The 18,479-nt window shown below is 47.1% G+C and overlaps 1 protein-coding gene and 1 long non-coding RNA gene across 4 annotated transcripts in view; one reads left to right on the forward strand and one right to left on the reverse strand.

The window, feature by feature from the left end:
* Cry2 (cryptochrome circadian regulator 2) overlaps positions 1-8,846 on the reverse strand; it is a 29,959-nt gene extending 21,113 nt beyond the window's left edge. The window contains exons 1-2 of the mRNA NM_133405.2: positions 8,633-8,846; positions 1,475-1,583 (exon numbers count right to left, since the gene is read on the reverse strand). Of these exons, the coding sequence (NP_596896.2) occupies positions 1,475-1,583; positions 8,633-8,844 (321 nt within the window). The 5' untranslated portion in view covers positions 8,845-8,846. The remainder of the gene's footprint in view (positions 1-1,474; positions 1,584-8,632) is intronic.
* Positions 55-18,128, forward strand: LOC102546693 (uncharacterized). 3 transcript variants are annotated; one of them, XR_005502283.2, is made up of 3 exons: positions 69-219; positions 5,264-5,689; positions 17,863-18,128. It is a non-coding gene; the product is annotated as an uncharacterized LOC102546693 (long non-coding RNA). The 3 variants fall into 3 exon arrangements; XR_005502282.2 differs by lacking the exon at positions 17,863-18,128 and adding an exon at positions 6,922-9,375; XR_010064852.1 differs by lacking the exon at positions 17,863-18,128 and having other exon boundaries at positions 55-219; positions 5,264-5,861.
* The last annotated feature ends 351 nt before the right edge of the window (positions 18,129-18,479 follow it).

Raw genomic sequence — 18,479 nt, forward strand, 5'->3', positions numbered from 1 at the left:
GCTAAGTGGTTTACAGAGATGACATCACTACATACTCATAGAACCCTGTGAACAAGAAGATTCTCATTAACTGACAGTGCTCAGTCCTTCAGGATGATTCTCCTGTGCCTTGTCCTATTTCTACCACGGTGCTTGTCACAGGCAATGAAGCTGCCCATTACTGCCTGTTTTGCCCATCATTGTGTCAACTCAGAGTAGAAATCATGCTGGATTGTACAGGTATCACTAGGGCCTTATCAGTCAGCATGGGGCCTGAAAGCTGGTAGAAGCTCAGTAAATACATAATGAGTGATTCAATGAACAATGAATGGATCTTTATTTCTGAGCTATAGACCATTTGGCCTCTGAGCTCCTGGGAGAGAGGAGCAATGTGGAGGGATAGAAAAGACAAAATATTTTCTTTTTTTTTTTCGGAGCTGGGGACCAAACCCAGGCGCTCTACCACTGAGCTAAATCCCCAACCCCGACAAAATATTTTCTATTACCATTGTCTTGGTTTTATTGTGATGGGGACGGGATCAGGGCCTCATACATATCAGGCAAGTGCTCTACCACTGAGCCATAGCCACAGCCTAACGAATGCATGTACAGGGTTTGCCAGGCAAACACAAAGCTCTATGTCAGGGAGCCCAAGACAATTTCCTGGCCAGGGGTGCATGCTAGCTTCTTTACCTATAAACCTGGGATGGCAGAACCCACCACTCGGGGCTGCTAGGGGTGGGTGTTAACATATGGTAACAGTTGGAATACGACCCAGTCAGCTCTTGGAGAATGCTAATGACTAGTGTTCATAGGTGTGTACAGAATAATGGGGGATGGGGTGGGAAGACACAATATGAAGCTATTTTCTCTGACATTAGATTTTTCATATAGAACTTGGAGTGCTACTGAGGATGAAGGAGAATGGTCTAGAATGTTCTATGCATGAGAACTTTTGCCTCTGCTTGGGCCTTAAAACATGCATTTTAAAGAGGCAGGAGAAAATGGGCTTGCGTCCAGTATGGCGCCAGAAAAAAGATTTTATTAATTGCTTACTGCAGGGAAACAGGGATGGGTCCCTCAAATGCCTGACTGACTTTTTCCCTAATAAGCAGAGCAAGTTGAGGTGGGCAGCACCCCTTGTTAGACAGGAAACCCCACCCTCAAAGTCTTGGCAGGAACAAGCTCTAATAAACATACTGGCTGGAACCACAGAAGCATAAGGAAGCCAGCGGCAGCAGGGTGGAAGGACTCACCACCCTGCGTGTCTGGGCTGAGTTGGGATCTTTCCAACACAACACTGATTTTACAGTTTTCCCTTAACAGTTTCCACCCTGCTGGCAAATTCACCAGCAGTCCCTGCTTCTGACCTCCCTAGCAGCCATTTTAGTGGCTAGACAGGCACCAGTATTTCCATTTTGCCAGCCAGAATAGCATTTCACTCCATGGGAAGAAGCCAAGCAACAGAAGCTCCCTCTCAGCCCTTCATGCTCACCTTGAAAAGCCTTGGGAACACATCAGCTGGCTGACCCCGGACTACAAACAGACGGGAATTCAGCTTTCTTAAGCTTGTGTCCAGATCTTCTAGAGACTGCAGTAGGAACCTGTGGATTCCACAAAGACCTCGTTATTAACATGGGTAGGGGCTAGGGTAGAGGTGGTAAGCAATCTTTCTCTCTCTCTCTCTCTCTCTCTCTCTCTCTCTCTCTCACACACACACACACACACACACACACACACACACACACACACACACACAATTCTTCCTTAACAAAGCCACTATTCATGCCAAACAAGTTGGTATGGTGTGGACAGAGCTGGAGGCCTAGCCTGAGCTCAGCCGAGGAGTGATGGGGTAGCCTCCTGCTTATTAGCTAGCTGTGTGATATGAGGCAATGACTTAACCTCTTTAATTGCTTTCTCATCCATGCCATGGAATTAAACAGTAGAGCCTATAGACTTGCTAAGATGTTAGTTACCTCATGAAATTGCTAAGAAATCAAATCAGATAGTGCATGGAAAACCTGAGACACAGAGCCTAGGCATTGAACTCGCATCCTCACTATGAGCTGATCTTGGTGCTGTTTTATATGTCTGTTAAATACTAAAGCCACAATCACAGGCTGAGCCATCTCTGAAGGTTCACTTTCCATGCCTCTCTGTGTCCCACAGTCCCTTGGGCAGCAAGCACAGTGTTACTTGTATAGCTATTGATGTAGTTCAAAATCCCAGTGACAAATGGGTACAGAGTGAAATATCCTCTCTTGCCTTCCCAAGGCAACCATGGTCATCAGTTTGACTATGGATTTATTCTAATTCGTAAGTACTTTCATAATTTGACTCCCTCAACACATTTCGAAGGAAACGGAACTATCCCCATTTTGCAGACAAAAAATCTGACAAGAGAGGTTAGGGAATTTAGCAAAGCAGATAGCTATTAGGTGACTGAGCTGGCATAGTGGCCCAGGCAGACCAGACTCTAAAAGCCATGTTTTTGTTTTTGTTTTTGTTTTTTCTAGTGATCCATTTCTAAATACTTTAGTCAAGGGCTGAGAGTCTCCTGAGCCTGGAACACAAGCCTCGTCCAGACAGTCTTCCATATGCCTATCTTCCTCCTCAGGACCCCAGCCTGAACAGGCCGAGCTTCTCATGTCATGGTCCCTCCGCAGAACCTGCTGTAGATCCCTGACTACTGGAGGCTTACAGAAGCCTTGACGGTGCCAACCAGAACTAGGCCCTGCCTGCAGCCTCTGACGTACATGAAATGACATAATCCCATGTCCAAAGCTGCAGACCCACATTCCAGCAGGAGCCCAGCCCAGAGCATCACTGAGCTAAAGAACACATAGGCTTACCCAATGGGTTGAGACAGGAGACTGACAGCCTAAAGGTTGCTTTGTGGCTCCTCAAGTTCCCCTGCAGTGAAATTTCCAATTTAGAAAACCTGACACCCTTTGAAGGCTAAACCTGTTTACATTTGAATTGCAAGCCTGTTTAAATTGGTCTTGGGGGGGGGGGCGGCACTTTGCTGGCTGCCCCTAATACACATACAAAATAAAAATAAAGACTGAGGGGGCAGATAGCCTCAGCCACCAGAAACAGGAGGCTCCACCAGGCACAATTCCACACCTCAGGGCAGAGGTCCTTCCCATCAGAAGATCCCAACGTGTCCAGCCATATACAACTCAACACACCTGAGAACTTCGATCGGCAGTTACCAAGGCTGAAATGCACAGGAAATATAGATTCTAGAGTATGTTGCAAACTGTTTTCTATACAACTTTATTTTTAGAACTCATTTACTAAAAGGAGAGCTTTCAGCAGCATCTCTATAGCAAAGATGAATACCCTTGTCTTCTCTGGCAGGAAGCAGAAGGAAAAGTCTATAGCTAGAATAAAACAACGGTGCAATTCACAACAGCAACAGCTACATTTACCAAGCACTCTCTGAGCAAGGTTCTATCCCACTTGCTTTGCATATATTATTTATCAGACAACTCTGTCCCTGGATGTCCTCATTTTACAGATGAAGAAACTAGCATCAAAGATTAAGTAATTTCTCCAACATAACATACCTAGTAGCTGGCCAGAACTAGGAGTCTACAGCTCAGTGTTCGCTCTCAGCTACCAGGCTCCTGGACCTCAGCAGTGAGCACACCCACCGCTCTGAGCAATACACACTTGAGGTGGGTGGTACTGCCTAGGGTTCAGCTCTTAGAGAGTACTTGAGCTTAATTAAAGGCTACCATCTTTTCTGTAGATCTGTGCTTCCCAAAGTGTGGTGAGACTCAGAGCCCTAGCTGTGCATGACCAGGAACTTTCTAGAACACACATACTTTCTTGGGCTCCATCCCAGACTGCCACAATCAGAATTTGCCCAGGAATTCCCTTATCCATGAAAACTGAAGAAGAACCACTGTGTCACACACTTCACCTTGACTTCAATATCGGTACACTGTACACTTTTGTTTCAACTTTGCTTCTACTAGGTTCTACCCCAACCCCATCAGACTCAGGCTGTTAAGAAATATTTACCTAGTTGGGTGGCGGTGGCCTTTATTTAATCCCAGCCCTTAGGAGACAGAGGCAGGCAGATCTCTATGAGTTGGAGGCCAGCATGGTCTACAGAGTGAGTTTCAGGACAGACTACAGTGAAACCCTCTCTCAAGCTCTAACCACCACCACCACCCCCCAAAAAAGGAAATGCTGAACTTTTTCCACCATCCATCCTCCCCAAGATGAACTCAGAACTGCTTCCCAGGAGGCAATAGGAAGGAGAGAGGGAGAGCCCTCGGTAGTTTCCAGCGCCCAGCCAGCCACAGACAGGGAAGCCACTGACAAGACATCGCCTCTTGTACCTGCCAGGTGATAGCTCTGCAAAGCACCAAGGAACTGGAGCAAGTTGCACCCGGAAAGTGCCCACCTGGCAGGCTGAGGCTGCCTTAACTGGGGAGAACTGGCCTTTCCCTCTGGGCTTTCTTTGAACCCTCCTCTGCACCTGCTCACTGCTCACGCACTGGAAGGCGTGATGCTGGGGCTGATCTTCACCCTTGCTCCAAGTGAAGATCACAGGGCTAAAATACAGAGCACACCCCCTGAAGGAGCAGTCACAGCCCCTACAGTTTCCGTCAGAACTCCCCCTTTTGAATAGTCCTTTCGCCAGAATCACATAAGTCCTCTGGGGCCAGGGCAGACAGAACTGGAGAAAACCAAATTGGGATTTCCAAAAAACACAGGGAAAACTATCATCAACTCCAGGAAGCGATCTCTTCAGAACAAGTGAGTTCCATATGTCCACTCAGAGAGATCTTCTCTGGGGGATAGTAATGACTGTGTTAAGAAACACTTGGTTTGGATGGGGATTTAGCTCAGCGGTAGAGCGCTTGCCTAGCAAGCGCAAGGCCCTGGGTTTGGTCCCCAGCTCCGAAAAAAAAAAAAAGAAAAAAGAAAAAAAAAAAGAAAGAAAGAAAGAAAGAAAGAAAGAAAGAAAGAAAGAAAGAAAGAAACACTTGGTTTATCTGTTAATAGAGTGGAAGGTGAGAGTGGGTGGGTAGGTTAGTGAATTCTTCCTGTCCAGACATCCTTGACCAAATTCTTCTGCTTCAAGCAAGCTTATCTAACCATAACAATATTATAAGCTGGCAAACTGGTAACAAGATATTAATAGATAGAAATTCACTTCCAAGAAATTAAGAGTTTAAGCCCCACTAAAAGGAATAATCTAATCCCACAGTCTGTAGCAGGGGCTCATATAAATAAAAATATGTTTTTTTTTCTTTTGCAGGGTGCTTAATTTTAAACAACTTGATCAAAGGTTTTACCCCTGTTGGGCAAATGGAAATGTGCTCTTGGCTTACAGAACAGTGAGGCCTCTTGCTGGAGTTACAGTGTGAATAGCTCAATAGCTCAAGGAACACAAATCTCTCCACCAGCAACTACAGATCCCACCTCCTCTTTGTGGCCTCCCAGTTCCCAGGCCACCCTCTTTGATGGTCCAGCTGTTCAGCTGCGTCCAGCTCCTAAATGACAAGAGTCCCCGTCCTATATCATTGGCTAACTTCTGAGAGAAATGACTAAGAGAGAAGACACATCTACTAACTCCCTCTGCTCTGGAAGCTCCTGGAAGATGCAGCACAGAGCCAGGGACAAAATAATTTCAACAGAGTAGGAGGAGAATCCTGGCTGACATCTAAGCTGTGACAGAGAGAAGGTAATTAAAACTGGATGGAGTAGGGGCTGGGGATTTGGCTCAGTGGTAGAGCGCTTACCTAGGAAGCGCAAGGCCCTGGGTTCGGTCCCCAGCTCCGAAAAAAAAAAAAAAAAAAAAAGAACCAAAAAACTGGATGGAGTCTCACCCATTTTTAAAATCTAAAAGCCATTCACATCTGCCTTTTGTTTTGGTTTGTGCCTGCAGAACCTCCTTTCTAGATACAGCATATTTGGGAAGGGAAGGACAGAGGAAAATGGCGAAGGATGCTAGGAAAACATCCCTGGGAGCCACAGAGCTACTGGCGGTCCACAGACTTCCTATTATCACTAAGGCAATGAGTATGGCAACCTTATTCCATGCCTACATGTGCACGCGCGCACACACACACACACACACACACACACACACACACACACACACACACACACACTCTTTTTCTTGGTTGCCTTTCTCTTTAACTAACGCTGTGGCTATTTTAATCTGATTCCATCTGCAGGGAGGGAGTCAGTGTGACAGAGGTGACAGATTCAGATCTCCCACTTCTGCCAGATGGCCCCACCCTTCTAGAGAGACAGTTCAGTGTAGGCTGCAGAAGCAGTAGGGGGCAGGGCTGTTATACTGCAGCCCCATTCCCTTAGACTACTCCCAAGTTCCGGAAGCAGCGCCGGAAGATTACACATACTGCAGTTATGCAGAAGGCAGCTGACAGGAGGGGTGGGGGCACGGGACTCCTTGATTCCAACCCTGTGCACCACATAGCATAGCATTGCTCTCAAACCCTCGGGAGCAAGGACAATGGCCAGGCTGCTGTGGCGTGCCTCCTGCCAGGCTCAGGAGCAGTTACCACATTCGATCTGTTTTGTGTTATTTCACCTTGTTCTCCTAAATGCCAAAGCTAATTAGACTTCCGGTCAATGCACTGAAGCAACACACACCCTGGGTTGCCTGACTCTCTGTAGTTCATTAGTGCAGTACTCCTGAAGCTTGGCTGAAGTAACACCCCTCCCCCACCAAAAAAAAGGCAACCCAGACCAGAGCAATTGGATCAGAAACGGGGGAGGGAGCCCAGGAAGCTTTCAAGGATCTTTAAGTGATTTCAATGTGAGGCAAATAATAAAAACACATCTGTAGTTTTTACCTCCCTCCCCCCCAACACACACACATGCCCATCTTATTTGGTTCATGGTGTTTAGGCCTCCTCCATTTATTTTTACTTGTCTTCCTCTGCTCAGATGCAGTCTCTGGAGGCTGTGCGTGCACACCTGAGCCCCGATGGTTCACTGCCATGCCCAGCAGCGGCCTACCAGCTCCAACCCCCGAAATCACCTCTTGGCATCTGCATCCCCACATGATTTGAGATGTCTGTCGCCCAAGCATCTGAGCTGCCTTGTCCCTTTTCTGCTTCATTCTCTTGAAAAAGTGCAACTACAAAAGGGTGACCCACAAAACCCCATAAAACCAAGTTCTTAGTATAGTGGAGTTCAATCAACTTCGTGAAGGAAAAAAAAAGGCTCTTTTATCTCCACTACCACAAAGGAGTAGGCAGTCATAGACAGCACTCCCCCAATCCCAGTAAAAAAAGAAACATCTTCATGACAACATAACAAATAAGACTGAGATTCTATTGACTCCAACCACATTGGCACACTGCCAAAAGGAAGGGGAGGGCAAAGTCTGAGGCCTGGTTTAATGTCCACAGTAGAGATGGTCATTCCCTGGTGTTTGTCAAATCTAACCTCCTATCTATGGAAACTGGAGCGAGGCAGAGTAATAGCACAGCCTGAAAACAGTGTGGGCTGGCTCTCCACTGTGTAAATGGGGCAGGCAGGGGCATTTAATAGATGTTCTACTAGGAATACTTGCTCTCCTAGCAAGGCAAACCCCTTTTGGAGAGGAAAGAATGGATGCTGAAAGCCACTGTCTCCTGGGAGCTACTCTGCTCATCTGTGCAACAAGGCCATAAGCAAACATCTCTCTAACAATGCAAACAAACCAAGCTACTGTAGGAGGCATTTAAAGAGTGATGGGTACATGATGTATCAAAACTTTCTTGTTTCTGAATACTGGTTACAGAGAAAATACATCAGCTACCAATTTATTAATCGTGTCACAGAATGCCGGGAAAGGGCTCAACCTCCTGGGAGTTATAAGGGGTTCTTGATATTGTGGTTTTGTTGTTCCTTACCCTTACATCAGCTCCTAAAAGTCTCATCTGTAATGGTCCAACTGTTCTCAAAAAATTATTTCATGATAACAGGAGGAAAGGCTGACGGGTGGTGCAACCCTCTTTGAATATCTTTCTAGCAAAGTTACAATACAGAAGGGATCCTCTCAGATGGGTTAAGGGCACCTCCTAGGTAAACCCACCTTCCAGCCTGGAACCGTATGGTGAAAGAGAACCTGCAAGTCGTCCTCTTAACTCTACACACTGCCATGTCATGAATGTCCTTTCCCAATAAATGTTTATAAAAAATTAATGAGTTAAGAACACAAAGTGCCACTAACCGATAATGCCCTTGAGGTCTTTTTAATACTGGCTAATGCTAAGCTAGATTCCCTAATCACCACCACCGCTGTCTGTGAAGAAAGGTTATCCGCGATGGGAAAAAGGGGGGTGGGGAGAGTCAAACCCGAGGCTTAGGGAAGCCCTTGGGGGTGGGGTTCGGCGAGGAGCTCCTGCTCTTGAACGCTTTTGTCCCCTCCTACAGCACACCCCTAAAAGCCCAGTCCCATTCTGCCAGGGACTGGCTGCAGGCCAACTTCGCGTTTCTAACGAGAGTCTCGTCAGCATAGAGGGGTCGTGACCTCTGTTCCCCAGGCCGCCCCGGAGTTCAGAGCGGGCCACACAGGGCAAAAATGCTGTGTCAGTAGCCGCAGGCTGGAGTTCCTGGGCCCGGGGGAGTCCGCTCAATGTTACCACCACGCAAGATAGGGTCCCCTCACCTCCATCGGTTGATGCCCACTGACGAGGAGGCCGCGAACCACGGGTCGAGGATGTAGACGCAGCGCACACAGCGCGCCCCGCGCACGGCAGCTAACAGCGCGGGGTTGTCGTGGAGCCGTAGTCCTTTGCGGAACCAGTGCACGGAGGACGCGCCGTCCGCGCCCATCGACTGCGCGGGGACCGTCGCTGCCACCACAGCAGCCGCCGCCATCGCCGCCCGGACTGGGTCTTGGTCTGCTGCTCCGCCCCTGGCCACACCGTCGGTCCCGCCCAGTGCCCGCCCAGCGGCCTATAATGCAGCCTCTCCCTGCCATAGCTCCACCCCAAGGAGCCTGAATCGTCTCTGTGATTGGGTGACACCGGGTGGGTCCCTCCCTCTGTTCCATTGGTCGGCAGCGCCGACGCAGGCCCCGCCCCCTCACGTTCCCACCATGTGTGGTCCGGGCTTGGTAGCCACCGGTCGGTGACGCAGGATGGCGCTGTGCCCGCCCCGCGTGGGCTGAGTCTGGAGGGACCCCGGATCTCCTACGCATTTCGCGTCTCCTACGCAAATAGGGATTGAGGTGACTCCGGCCGGTGGCTGACAGATCTGTCACCAGGCCCTTTCTTGCAGTACGTTGTACTGTTCATATTCGAGGCTGGCTGAGCAGTGATTGCCTTACACAAACTGTCCTATTTTCTATTTTCATCCCGGTTACGTTCATTCCACAAACACGAATAAAACAGATGCTTGTTAGTCTTATTCTGCAGATGAAGTAAGCTTAGGGCACTCCAGTTTGAATGGCTTGCGCAATACCATGAACCCAGTAAGATTCCGCTCTGAATCTTTCATTTTCAAAGCTTCTGCCTTTAACCCACTTCCTCGAAGAGAATCTTGGCATTTGCATGCAGAAAGGCATAAGGATGAAGGAGAAGCCCTTGTATGCGGCAGAAGTGGGTTTGGGAGAAAGGGTAAAGGTTCCAGAGGATGTGGGTTGACACAGTCATTATGTCCTCAGATGAATTTATTTCTTTTACGTTCTGTTTAGTAGACAGTGCCGTTATTTTGCACAAAACTCTTTACTGGATTTCATGTGGGAATCAGAAATGTGCAGGGTAATATTCTCTTATGTCTCCATTGGAAACCCTTTGATTCTTTGGAGATTCTAGCACAGGGCTTGCCCACGCTGTACATGGGCTAAGATGGGCTAGTTGGGATGGAGGGCTGGCGCTATCAAGCAGAGAACTGTTTCAATTTGTCCTTGTGTTGATCCCATGTGTAGACCCTTCCCCATCTTGGGAATGAGCAATGAAAGAATCTAGAATTTAACCAGCAAGTTAATAGCATTAATTGGCACCACTCTCTGACTACAGAGTCATTACAATCCTCTCATTTCCAGGGCTTTGGACATGCTGTTCCCTCACATAAATCACATGCCCCAGCCCACACCCTTGAATCTCCTGTTTTCCCTTTGACAGCTGTCATTTCCAGTTTCCTGGGCCCAAGCTCCAGGGGCTCATTTCATTTGGTTCTCCTTCTCCCCCCTCCCCCTCCTCTTCCTCCTCCTCCTCCTCTTCCTCCTCTTCCTCCTCTTCTTCTATCTCTGGTCTTAGCACATAGTACTGGGATTTCTTAGCTATTGTATGTCAGATCCATCAGACTCTAAGCCCTGGCATGCAGGGGCCTTGGCAACAGTCAGTTACATTTCCCAGGTCTAGCTCAGTACTTGGCACTGAAGGATCACATGAATCAAACATAAGAAGCTCAAACTGGCCAGCGCCTTAACGTCTATCACAGTCTCTGCCTGACTCTCTCCTTTGAGCCTCCTCTGCAAGTACTTGTTGAGTGAACTGATGTTTCCCTTTACTTTTCTTTAAACATTTGTTTTTTTTTCATTTTTTTTCTTTTTTCTTTTTTTTTTTTTTTTTCGGAGCTGGGGACTGAACCCAGGGCCTTGCGCTTGCTAGGCAAGCGCTCTACCACTGAGCTAAATCCCCAACCCCTTTTTCATTATTTTTAATCTCATGTCTGGGTACAAGTGTGTGCCCATGAAGGCATGTGTCTAATGGACTCCAGCATAGTGTTTCCGGGGGCTGAGAACTACCCGTGGGTCAGGTTCTCTGCAAGAAAAGTGCATACACACTGTTAACCTCTGAACCATCTCTCTAGGTCCCCCTTTCTTTTCCTTTGAGGTATTGTACGCCTTTCTCTTTCTTTTGTCTCCTTGGGTCCCCACAACACTGAGGGTCTGCAAGGAAGAGAACAGGGAGGGTAAGGAGGTGGTCCATTCACAAATGACTGTTCAGGGAGTAAATTCTTCTCTTCTCTAAAACTCCCATTGTGCTGTGTCTGTTGTACTGTGAGCTCTCTGCAGTCAGGGGCTGCCCTATCTTGTTTATGAAGAGGTTGAACTCAAATTCTGCTTGCTTCTCTGTGACCCTGGACAAGCTGGTCGAGTAGAATGGCAGCGGGCAGGCAGGCCCAGCTCTGGACTAATTGCAAGAACTTACGTCTGATCTACAGGTATGAGACAGAGAAGGCTAACTGACTGAGAATGGCTTTAGCTGAAACATCAAAGCCCAACCCCAGTGACACACTTCCTCCTACAGGAGCCACACCTCCTAATCCTTCCCAGACAGTTCCACCAACTGTGGACCAAGCATTCAAGTAATGGAGCCTATGGGGGCCACTCTCATTCAAACCACCACTAACAAGTAGTTCTTTTAACCTCTTAGTCACTCCAGGCTCCCTTTCTTAGTAGATACAGCAGGGGTGGTAATAGTTTCTTGGGCACAGTGAGAAGCTGTTATTCTGGAGACCAGGCCCTGCATCCAATTTTGCCTTCTTTGCAACTTCCAGGCCTTTTCTTACATATGACCTGTATTCCATAAATGACCCAGTGAATGAGACTTTTAATCATTTAAAAAAAAACCTCAAAAATTACAGCAATAATAGAAAACAAAGATAAGCCTAACAACTTAGCCATTTCTCATGGACACTATCCATAAACATCTGAGCCAGAGGGAGGGGCAGTGTGGCCTCAATTGCGTGTGAAGTGTTTCTATCTTGCTGTGTCACCATGTTTGTTTTGTGTGGCTTGCGTATTCAAGTTGATAAGGATAATTCACCCCACAGAATGGATGCCCAGTACTTGGGTAAATTACCTGGGCAACACTCAAGGGCCAGAATGTCAGTTCTGGCACCTGAAAGGACACTGGAGGACAAAGTCCACTTTGTAATTTTGTGCGTTAAAATGAGTACGGAGATACCGGAGTGAGGGCACACAAACCTGCACATGACTAAAGACGCAGAAATTTGAATTCTATTTTGGTCACCTCGGAGCTCCTGGCCTCCCTCACTAAAAGGACTGCTCCAGCTCTCACTAAAGGCAGAAGGAGAGGAGGACCCAAGGGGGGGGACCTGATACTTCAAGGATGTGATGGTACATCCAGAAAGTGAATGCTGTCTTCCCTGACGATGTTTAAGACAAATCATTCCTGTTTTGTTTGTTTCCTTTGGTCAAAATCCTCTATAGAGATCATACGGGGAAACTTTTCTGCTTTGGATCTGCCCTTCCAGTAAATATCTGATGATTGGTGAAAATGTGACGACGCAGAGGGCGGGGAAAAGCGTGGCGAATTTAAGGCGCTCACGCCCTCTAGTGGTAGGACTTGGGAAGCACGAGTCCAGCAGCCTCCAAGAATACACCCCCCCAAAATAATATTTGTCCTTTCAATTATTCAGTTTGAGGAGCTGCTAAGCTTTCTCTTAGTTCGGTTTGCAGCTCTACCATTAACTAATGAATGGTGTATTTATTTACTTGGGCGAGCTTTTTAATTTCTCCATGCTCCCTTCATTTGAAAAACAGAGAGGATAGCCGAGCAGACTTAGTGTCACATGCCTTTAATCCAGCTCCCTGGAGGCAGAGGCAAGTGGATCTCTGACTTTGGGGCCAGCCTAGTCTAGAGCAACTTCCAGGACAGCAAGGGCTACACAGAGAAACCCCGTCTCAAACAAAACAAAAAAAAAAAAAAAAAAAAAACCCCAAGTACAACAACAACAAAAGGAAAGGAAAGGAAAGAAAAACAGAGACAGGAGAATGATAGGTGCTGTGTAGGACGAGAGCACGGTAACTAGACAAATGGCTCATAATTGAGACTCCAGAAGCAGATAAAAATCAGTGGACACCGTTCTTTGTATGTCAGATCCTTTGGAACTGCAGTTACAGGCAGTTGTGGGCAGCCATGTGGGTGTTGAGAACTGAGCCTGGGTCCCCTGCATGACCTAGGTAATTTTCCAGCTTCTAATCCTCCTGCCTCCACCTCTCAAATGCTGGAATTACAGATGTGTACCACAGCACCCAGGTTTTTATGTAATGGTGGGAGTAAAAGCCAGGGTTTTGTGCATGACAGGCAAGCACTCTACCAACTGAGCTATGCCCCAGGCCCTTCCCATTTTTTGTGTATGAGTTATTGTCAAATATGTAAAACACAAATTGACATTTTTAGCCGTGTTACATTGTCCCCTGTAGAAACCCTGTACCCAGCAAGCAGCAGGCCACCATTCCTTCCTGCCCAACACCTTAGTTACCTCTGCTCTGTTGCCAGCTCCTAAAGACCAGTCCCCATCACATATGTGGAGGCACACATCTGTCCTTTTGGGTGTGAGTTTTCCCACTTTGCATGTTTCTGAGTCTCAGCCATTGCAGGGCTTTGGGGTCCGACTTGGGTTTTAATAACAAAGACATCTGTATTGTATAAGGCTGCTGGCCTTTCTCCTGGGGCAGTCTCTCAACAAGCCGCCAACTGCCTGGCTTCTCTACCCTGGCAACCCTCAGCTTGGTTCTCACTGCTCTCCTTTCCTGCGCTGTCCCATGATGCTTCTATCCAGCTTCTGCTCCCCCTCCCAGCTTCAGTCGCCAGCACTTTCTTGCTCAAATACCACACTTCTTTCTTACACAAGAGAGTTATTAACATGGTGGGAGAGACTCCTCCCCAGGGTACCTTGCCTTTCTTTTGGGGCAGATGAGGCCCACAAACACTTACACATCCTGCCAGCCTGGTGCCACTGGCCTAGCAATTAACATTTGAGAATACAGGGACATTCCTTATGATATGTGTGGGGGTGGGTCACCCCAACATCTCTCCTTTTTAGTCCACAAAAATAGCTTTATTTCTACCATCAGTAAACTAAAAACAATAAGAACAGATATGATAACTATCAGTGTGAGACAATGTCCAGTCCATTTGTCCTATGTTGGGGAGTCCAAAGTTCTGTAGAGGGTTTGCGTCAAATGAGCACAAGGAACGGTCCTTTTAAGTTTATATTTAGAAGACAACCAAAGGAAATTTAAGATCTTGAGCTTGTGGCTATGATAATATTATCAGAACTCCATTGATCAATGTTAAAGCTTTGAACTTTTGAAGCCTATCACGAGTCTAATCTTCAAACCCATCAGAAACCTGAGAAGAATACATTTCACCTGTGTCAATAGGACGTGCAGGGTGAGCTGCTTCCAAATCTAATAAAAATGACAGAGACTTACTGGCTACCTGGCCAGTCATCCAAGCTCCTTTGTGTCTGTGGGGCGTCCATCTTGTGGTTACCAGGCCAGATGATTTGATGAAGTTTCCTGTGAAGTGGGAGCTTAAGGGGCACTGTCCGTCCCATTTTGTCCACTTCCCCATGTCCTGCTTGCCCACAGTTTGGACAGGGTGCTGCCAGCAGTCGAGGTAAAGAGCAGTTTATAGCCCAGCGTCCAGCTTCGCCACATTTGAAGCAAGTTCCAGGTGGAGGTTCTGTGCCCATCATCTTCGCTGGAGGCGATCAGTGCTGCTGCCAGGAGCTGATGTGTCACTCTGTCATGGAAAGCCTTTTTATTTTTACTGAAACATCTTAAATGCCATATTCTACAGAACTTTGGAGTGTTTGAGGACCACCTATCTATCTAAAGTACACCTAAATAGACAAATTTGTCTGTTTCTAGTTACTTTGTTTTTGCTTAATTTTGAAAACATATACAGGAGGCTAATAAGGCCTTCCCCCCAGAATAAACTACACTCATACCTAGCATGACTACAGGTATAATTCCGAATGCATTAAAGGGTTTGATTATTTATAGGTGAATGACTACTAACTTGTACTTCTTTCTTTTCTTTTAAGATTTATTGTTTCATACATGTGAGTACACTGTCACTGTCTTCAGACACACCAGAAGAGAGCATCAGATCCCATTAAAGATGGTTGTGAGCCACCATATGGTTGCTGAGAATTGAACCCAGGACCCCTAGAACAGCCAGTGCTCTTAACCACTAAGCCATCTCCCTAGCCTTAACTTGCATTTCTTATTCTTAACAGTTTCATATGACTAGCACTTTACCTTGCATTTCTAAGTGAGTTGCACTCAAGTTACATGCCTTAAACAAGAGCTGGATCATGTGCACAGTATGTTGTTGCGAATATAACCTCAAATTTCTATCCTCATGCACAAATCTATACCAGTCTAAAATATTTGAAACTCGTTGCTTTCTTAGTCTAAAAGGAGATACAATAATCCACCCTTCTTTTCCCTTCCCCATTCCCCCCAACCTGTTTCATCCACTGACACTTGGACACTTGTTAGGAGAGAAAGAAGGATAGAGGGGGGAGAGAGAGAGAGAGAGAGAGAGAGACAGAGAGAGAGAGAGAGAGAGGGAGGGAGAGAGAGAGAGAGAGAGATCCCTGAATCCAACCTCTTTTCCTTTGTTTCTTCCCTGACCACAACCCTTAACAAACCACAACCAACCCCCTTCAATGACAATGACATCTATAACCCAGCGAACCACCATCCACCCTGGGGAATGAGGGTGCTTTGTTCTTTAGATTGCATCCTGCTGTCCTGGGGTGATGATATCTTTGGGAACCATAAGAAAATTGGGATGCTGGCCAAGTCCTGGGATTTGAACTATATCTTCTGGAAGAGTAGTCCATGCTCTTAACCATTGACTCCTCCCCCAGGGGAGTTTGACTTTCTTTTTGGGCAAGTGAGGCCCCGACAGACAAACATTCACACATCCTGCCAGCCTGGTGCTACCGACCCAGCAATTATCATCTGAGAATATGGGGCATACCTTACGGCATGTGGTGGGGGGCTACCCCAACACTCAGCCATGTGTTTTCTTCTGTAGATAGATAGACGTAGCCATGTGCCACACAAAGAGGACTGGGACAGCAGCAGACCTCACAGAGTACAGCGATCATCCCAGAAGATAATAATGGAGCTCTAGAAAGGAATGGGGACCCATTAATGGAGCTGAATAGCTCCTGACAGCCAGTGATGCTATGACCTATGTAACATGGACACAGGCTTCCAAGGCACTTCTGGTGTAAGCAAACCACTGTGCCACAGTTACAAAAGTCTAGGGCATGACATGGCAGGATGAAGGACCATGGTGGTCTCTGTGTTTTCCATACTGTGCTTGGTACAATGGTTTTGGGGGCACACTCTCACCCTTCATACAGAAGGGGGCTTGGCCTCACTCTCCTGATGTATCAGGAGGCCTTGGTGAGGAAGTGGCTACCCAGCTGTGGGTAGGTGATGAGATCACCTAATGGGACAGACTCCTGTCATAAAGTACAGCATGTTCTGTTTCTCCAGCCATCTGCTGACGGGCACAGTGCCGTGTCGAGTTTGGGATTCTGTGTGTAGTGCCACTGTACATATTGGCACCCTTCTTCCCATGCAGATCCGTTGAAACATGGCATCTATGTCAAAAAATGCTCCCATGTAAATGTACAAGCCAATGCTTTTATTATAGCCAGAGCTGCACAGCCGCCTCCGCCATCTAATTTTAGAGCATCTCCTCTCTCCTCCCACCTCAGAGGGAGTGAGTGACAGTCTGAGGCAGCCGCCCATCTATTTCCTGTCTCTAGAGGTTTGCCAATTCTAGGCATTTCACACAAACACAGTCGCACAGCATGTCCGTGCTGTTTCTTAGCTCTCTTTGTTTGGTTGGTTTTTGAGACAGGGTCTCATGTAGCCAGAACTGGCACTAAGATTCCTATGTAGCTCAGGATGGCCTTGAATTTCTGGTCCCCCTGCCTCTACTTTCTGAGGGTGACACTTGCACATGTGCACAACACCATTGTATGTGATGCTGGGTATAGAACCCGGGGCTTCATACATATGAGGCAAGCATTTTACCAACTGAGCCACATACATGGCCCCTGCCTTTATTTATATTTGAAGGCTGATCTATTGCTCTGTGTTCATGTCATGGCCAACTGGCTCAGTGTGGGGACAAGGGTTTCCCAAGGCTCTTGGCAAACTCCAGCAGGTCAGAGTGTTTGGTTGCATTCTAAAAAAAAACAAACAAACAAACAAAAAAAAACAACCACTTACACAGCACTAAGTGATGAGTTGCACTGGATGTGGCTACTTATACTTGAATCTCAGTGGTCTGGAGGTGGACAGGTCAAGGTCATGCTCAGCTACATAGGAAATGGGAGGCCAGCCTCAGATCCATAAGACCCTGTTCCAAAAAACAAAGCACCAGAGGTCCCAGCAACTGTACAAGCTGTGGGAGCTGTCAGGTGGCTGAACTGAAGTGTGACACCAGGCAGTCTGGCTCCAAAGGTCAAGAAGCAGAGAGAAAGGAGGCTTTCTCTGAGGGCATGCTGCCAACGGTGTGCCCAGCGCTCCCTTTTAGTCTTTGCTTTGTTTGAATAGACCTGGCTCTAGCTTCTGTCTCCCCTGGATTCACTTGCCCAACCCTGAACAAGTGCAGGGGAGTAGAAGCTGCCTCCCTGTACCAGCTGCTGCAGGGAGACCCTTGGTCAGACCCCTGTGGGCATTTGCCTCTCCTCGGCCAGCACTCAGGGCAGACTCCACCCACTTCTGTGGACCTTTCTGTTGCCTGCCAAAGAAAACACTTCCTCATTTAAGGCCAGCAGAGCCTTCCTATTGTCCCTCCCTCCCTCCTCTCCTTTTGTGGCTTTATTGAGTTATAATTGGTAAATAAAAATTTTATAGGTTGAAGGCATATAATGTAATATTCTAATCTGAATATGGTAGGACGTGATTGTTGTAATCCAACTAATTAACCTATTACCTCAGATTTATAACCTTTTTATTAGTGGGAAGGACATGTGAGATTTATTCTTAACAAATTACAAGTATATAATGTCATATTATTTAATTATAATAGTTATTTCAGAGTCTTTCTTTCTAACCAAATTCCCTCCCTAAGTCTGTTTATCTGCGTTTGACAGTTTGAGCTGAGATCAGAAGGGACCGGAGGCACTAACTGGATGAAGAGAGGAGAAACACTCCACACAGAGGGGGTCCTGAGGTGCGTGGGAGCACGAGGATGGATGCGGACTAGCGTGCATAAGGAAATAAGCGCCAATCAAGCATCGGGTTCCTCCTGCCCTGTGCTCATCCTGACAGAGTATTTCTCTGTGGGTGAAATGAGCCAATTCAAGCCAAATTACAATATGTTAATGCAGGTTTATTGGGGAACCGCTTAAAGCCAGGGAAGACCCAGGCCAGGGAAGTCATCATAGGGGAGGGTGTGTGCAGAGAGAGAAGGGATGGAGGAGAGAGAAAGAGAGAGAGAATAAAATGTCTGGATTGTATAGGGGAAAAGGTTCTGGGTGGTGGGGGGACAACCAGCCTCTGAATTGGAAAGTTCACAGTTGGGGGCAGGGAATGCGAGGAAGGGTTTGAGGGATGCTGGGAGAACCTAGAGGTCAGGTCTGCTTTGGTATGTAAGGTACGCACTTCAGTTGCTTGTCTTGGGGTCTGAAACCACACACATTCATTTTCTGGTGGAGCCACCTCCTTCACAGCAGCAAAACAACCAATCCAACCCTTCCTTTTACAAACA

Source organism: Rattus norvegicus, chromosome 3, assembly GCF_036323735.1.
Source record: "Rattus norvegicus strain BN/NHsdMcwi chromosome 3, GRCr8, whole genome shotgun sequence".
In the NCBI taxonomy this organism is placed as follows: Eukaryota; Metazoa; Chordata; class Mammalia; order Rodentia; family Muridae; genus Rattus; species Rattus norvegicus.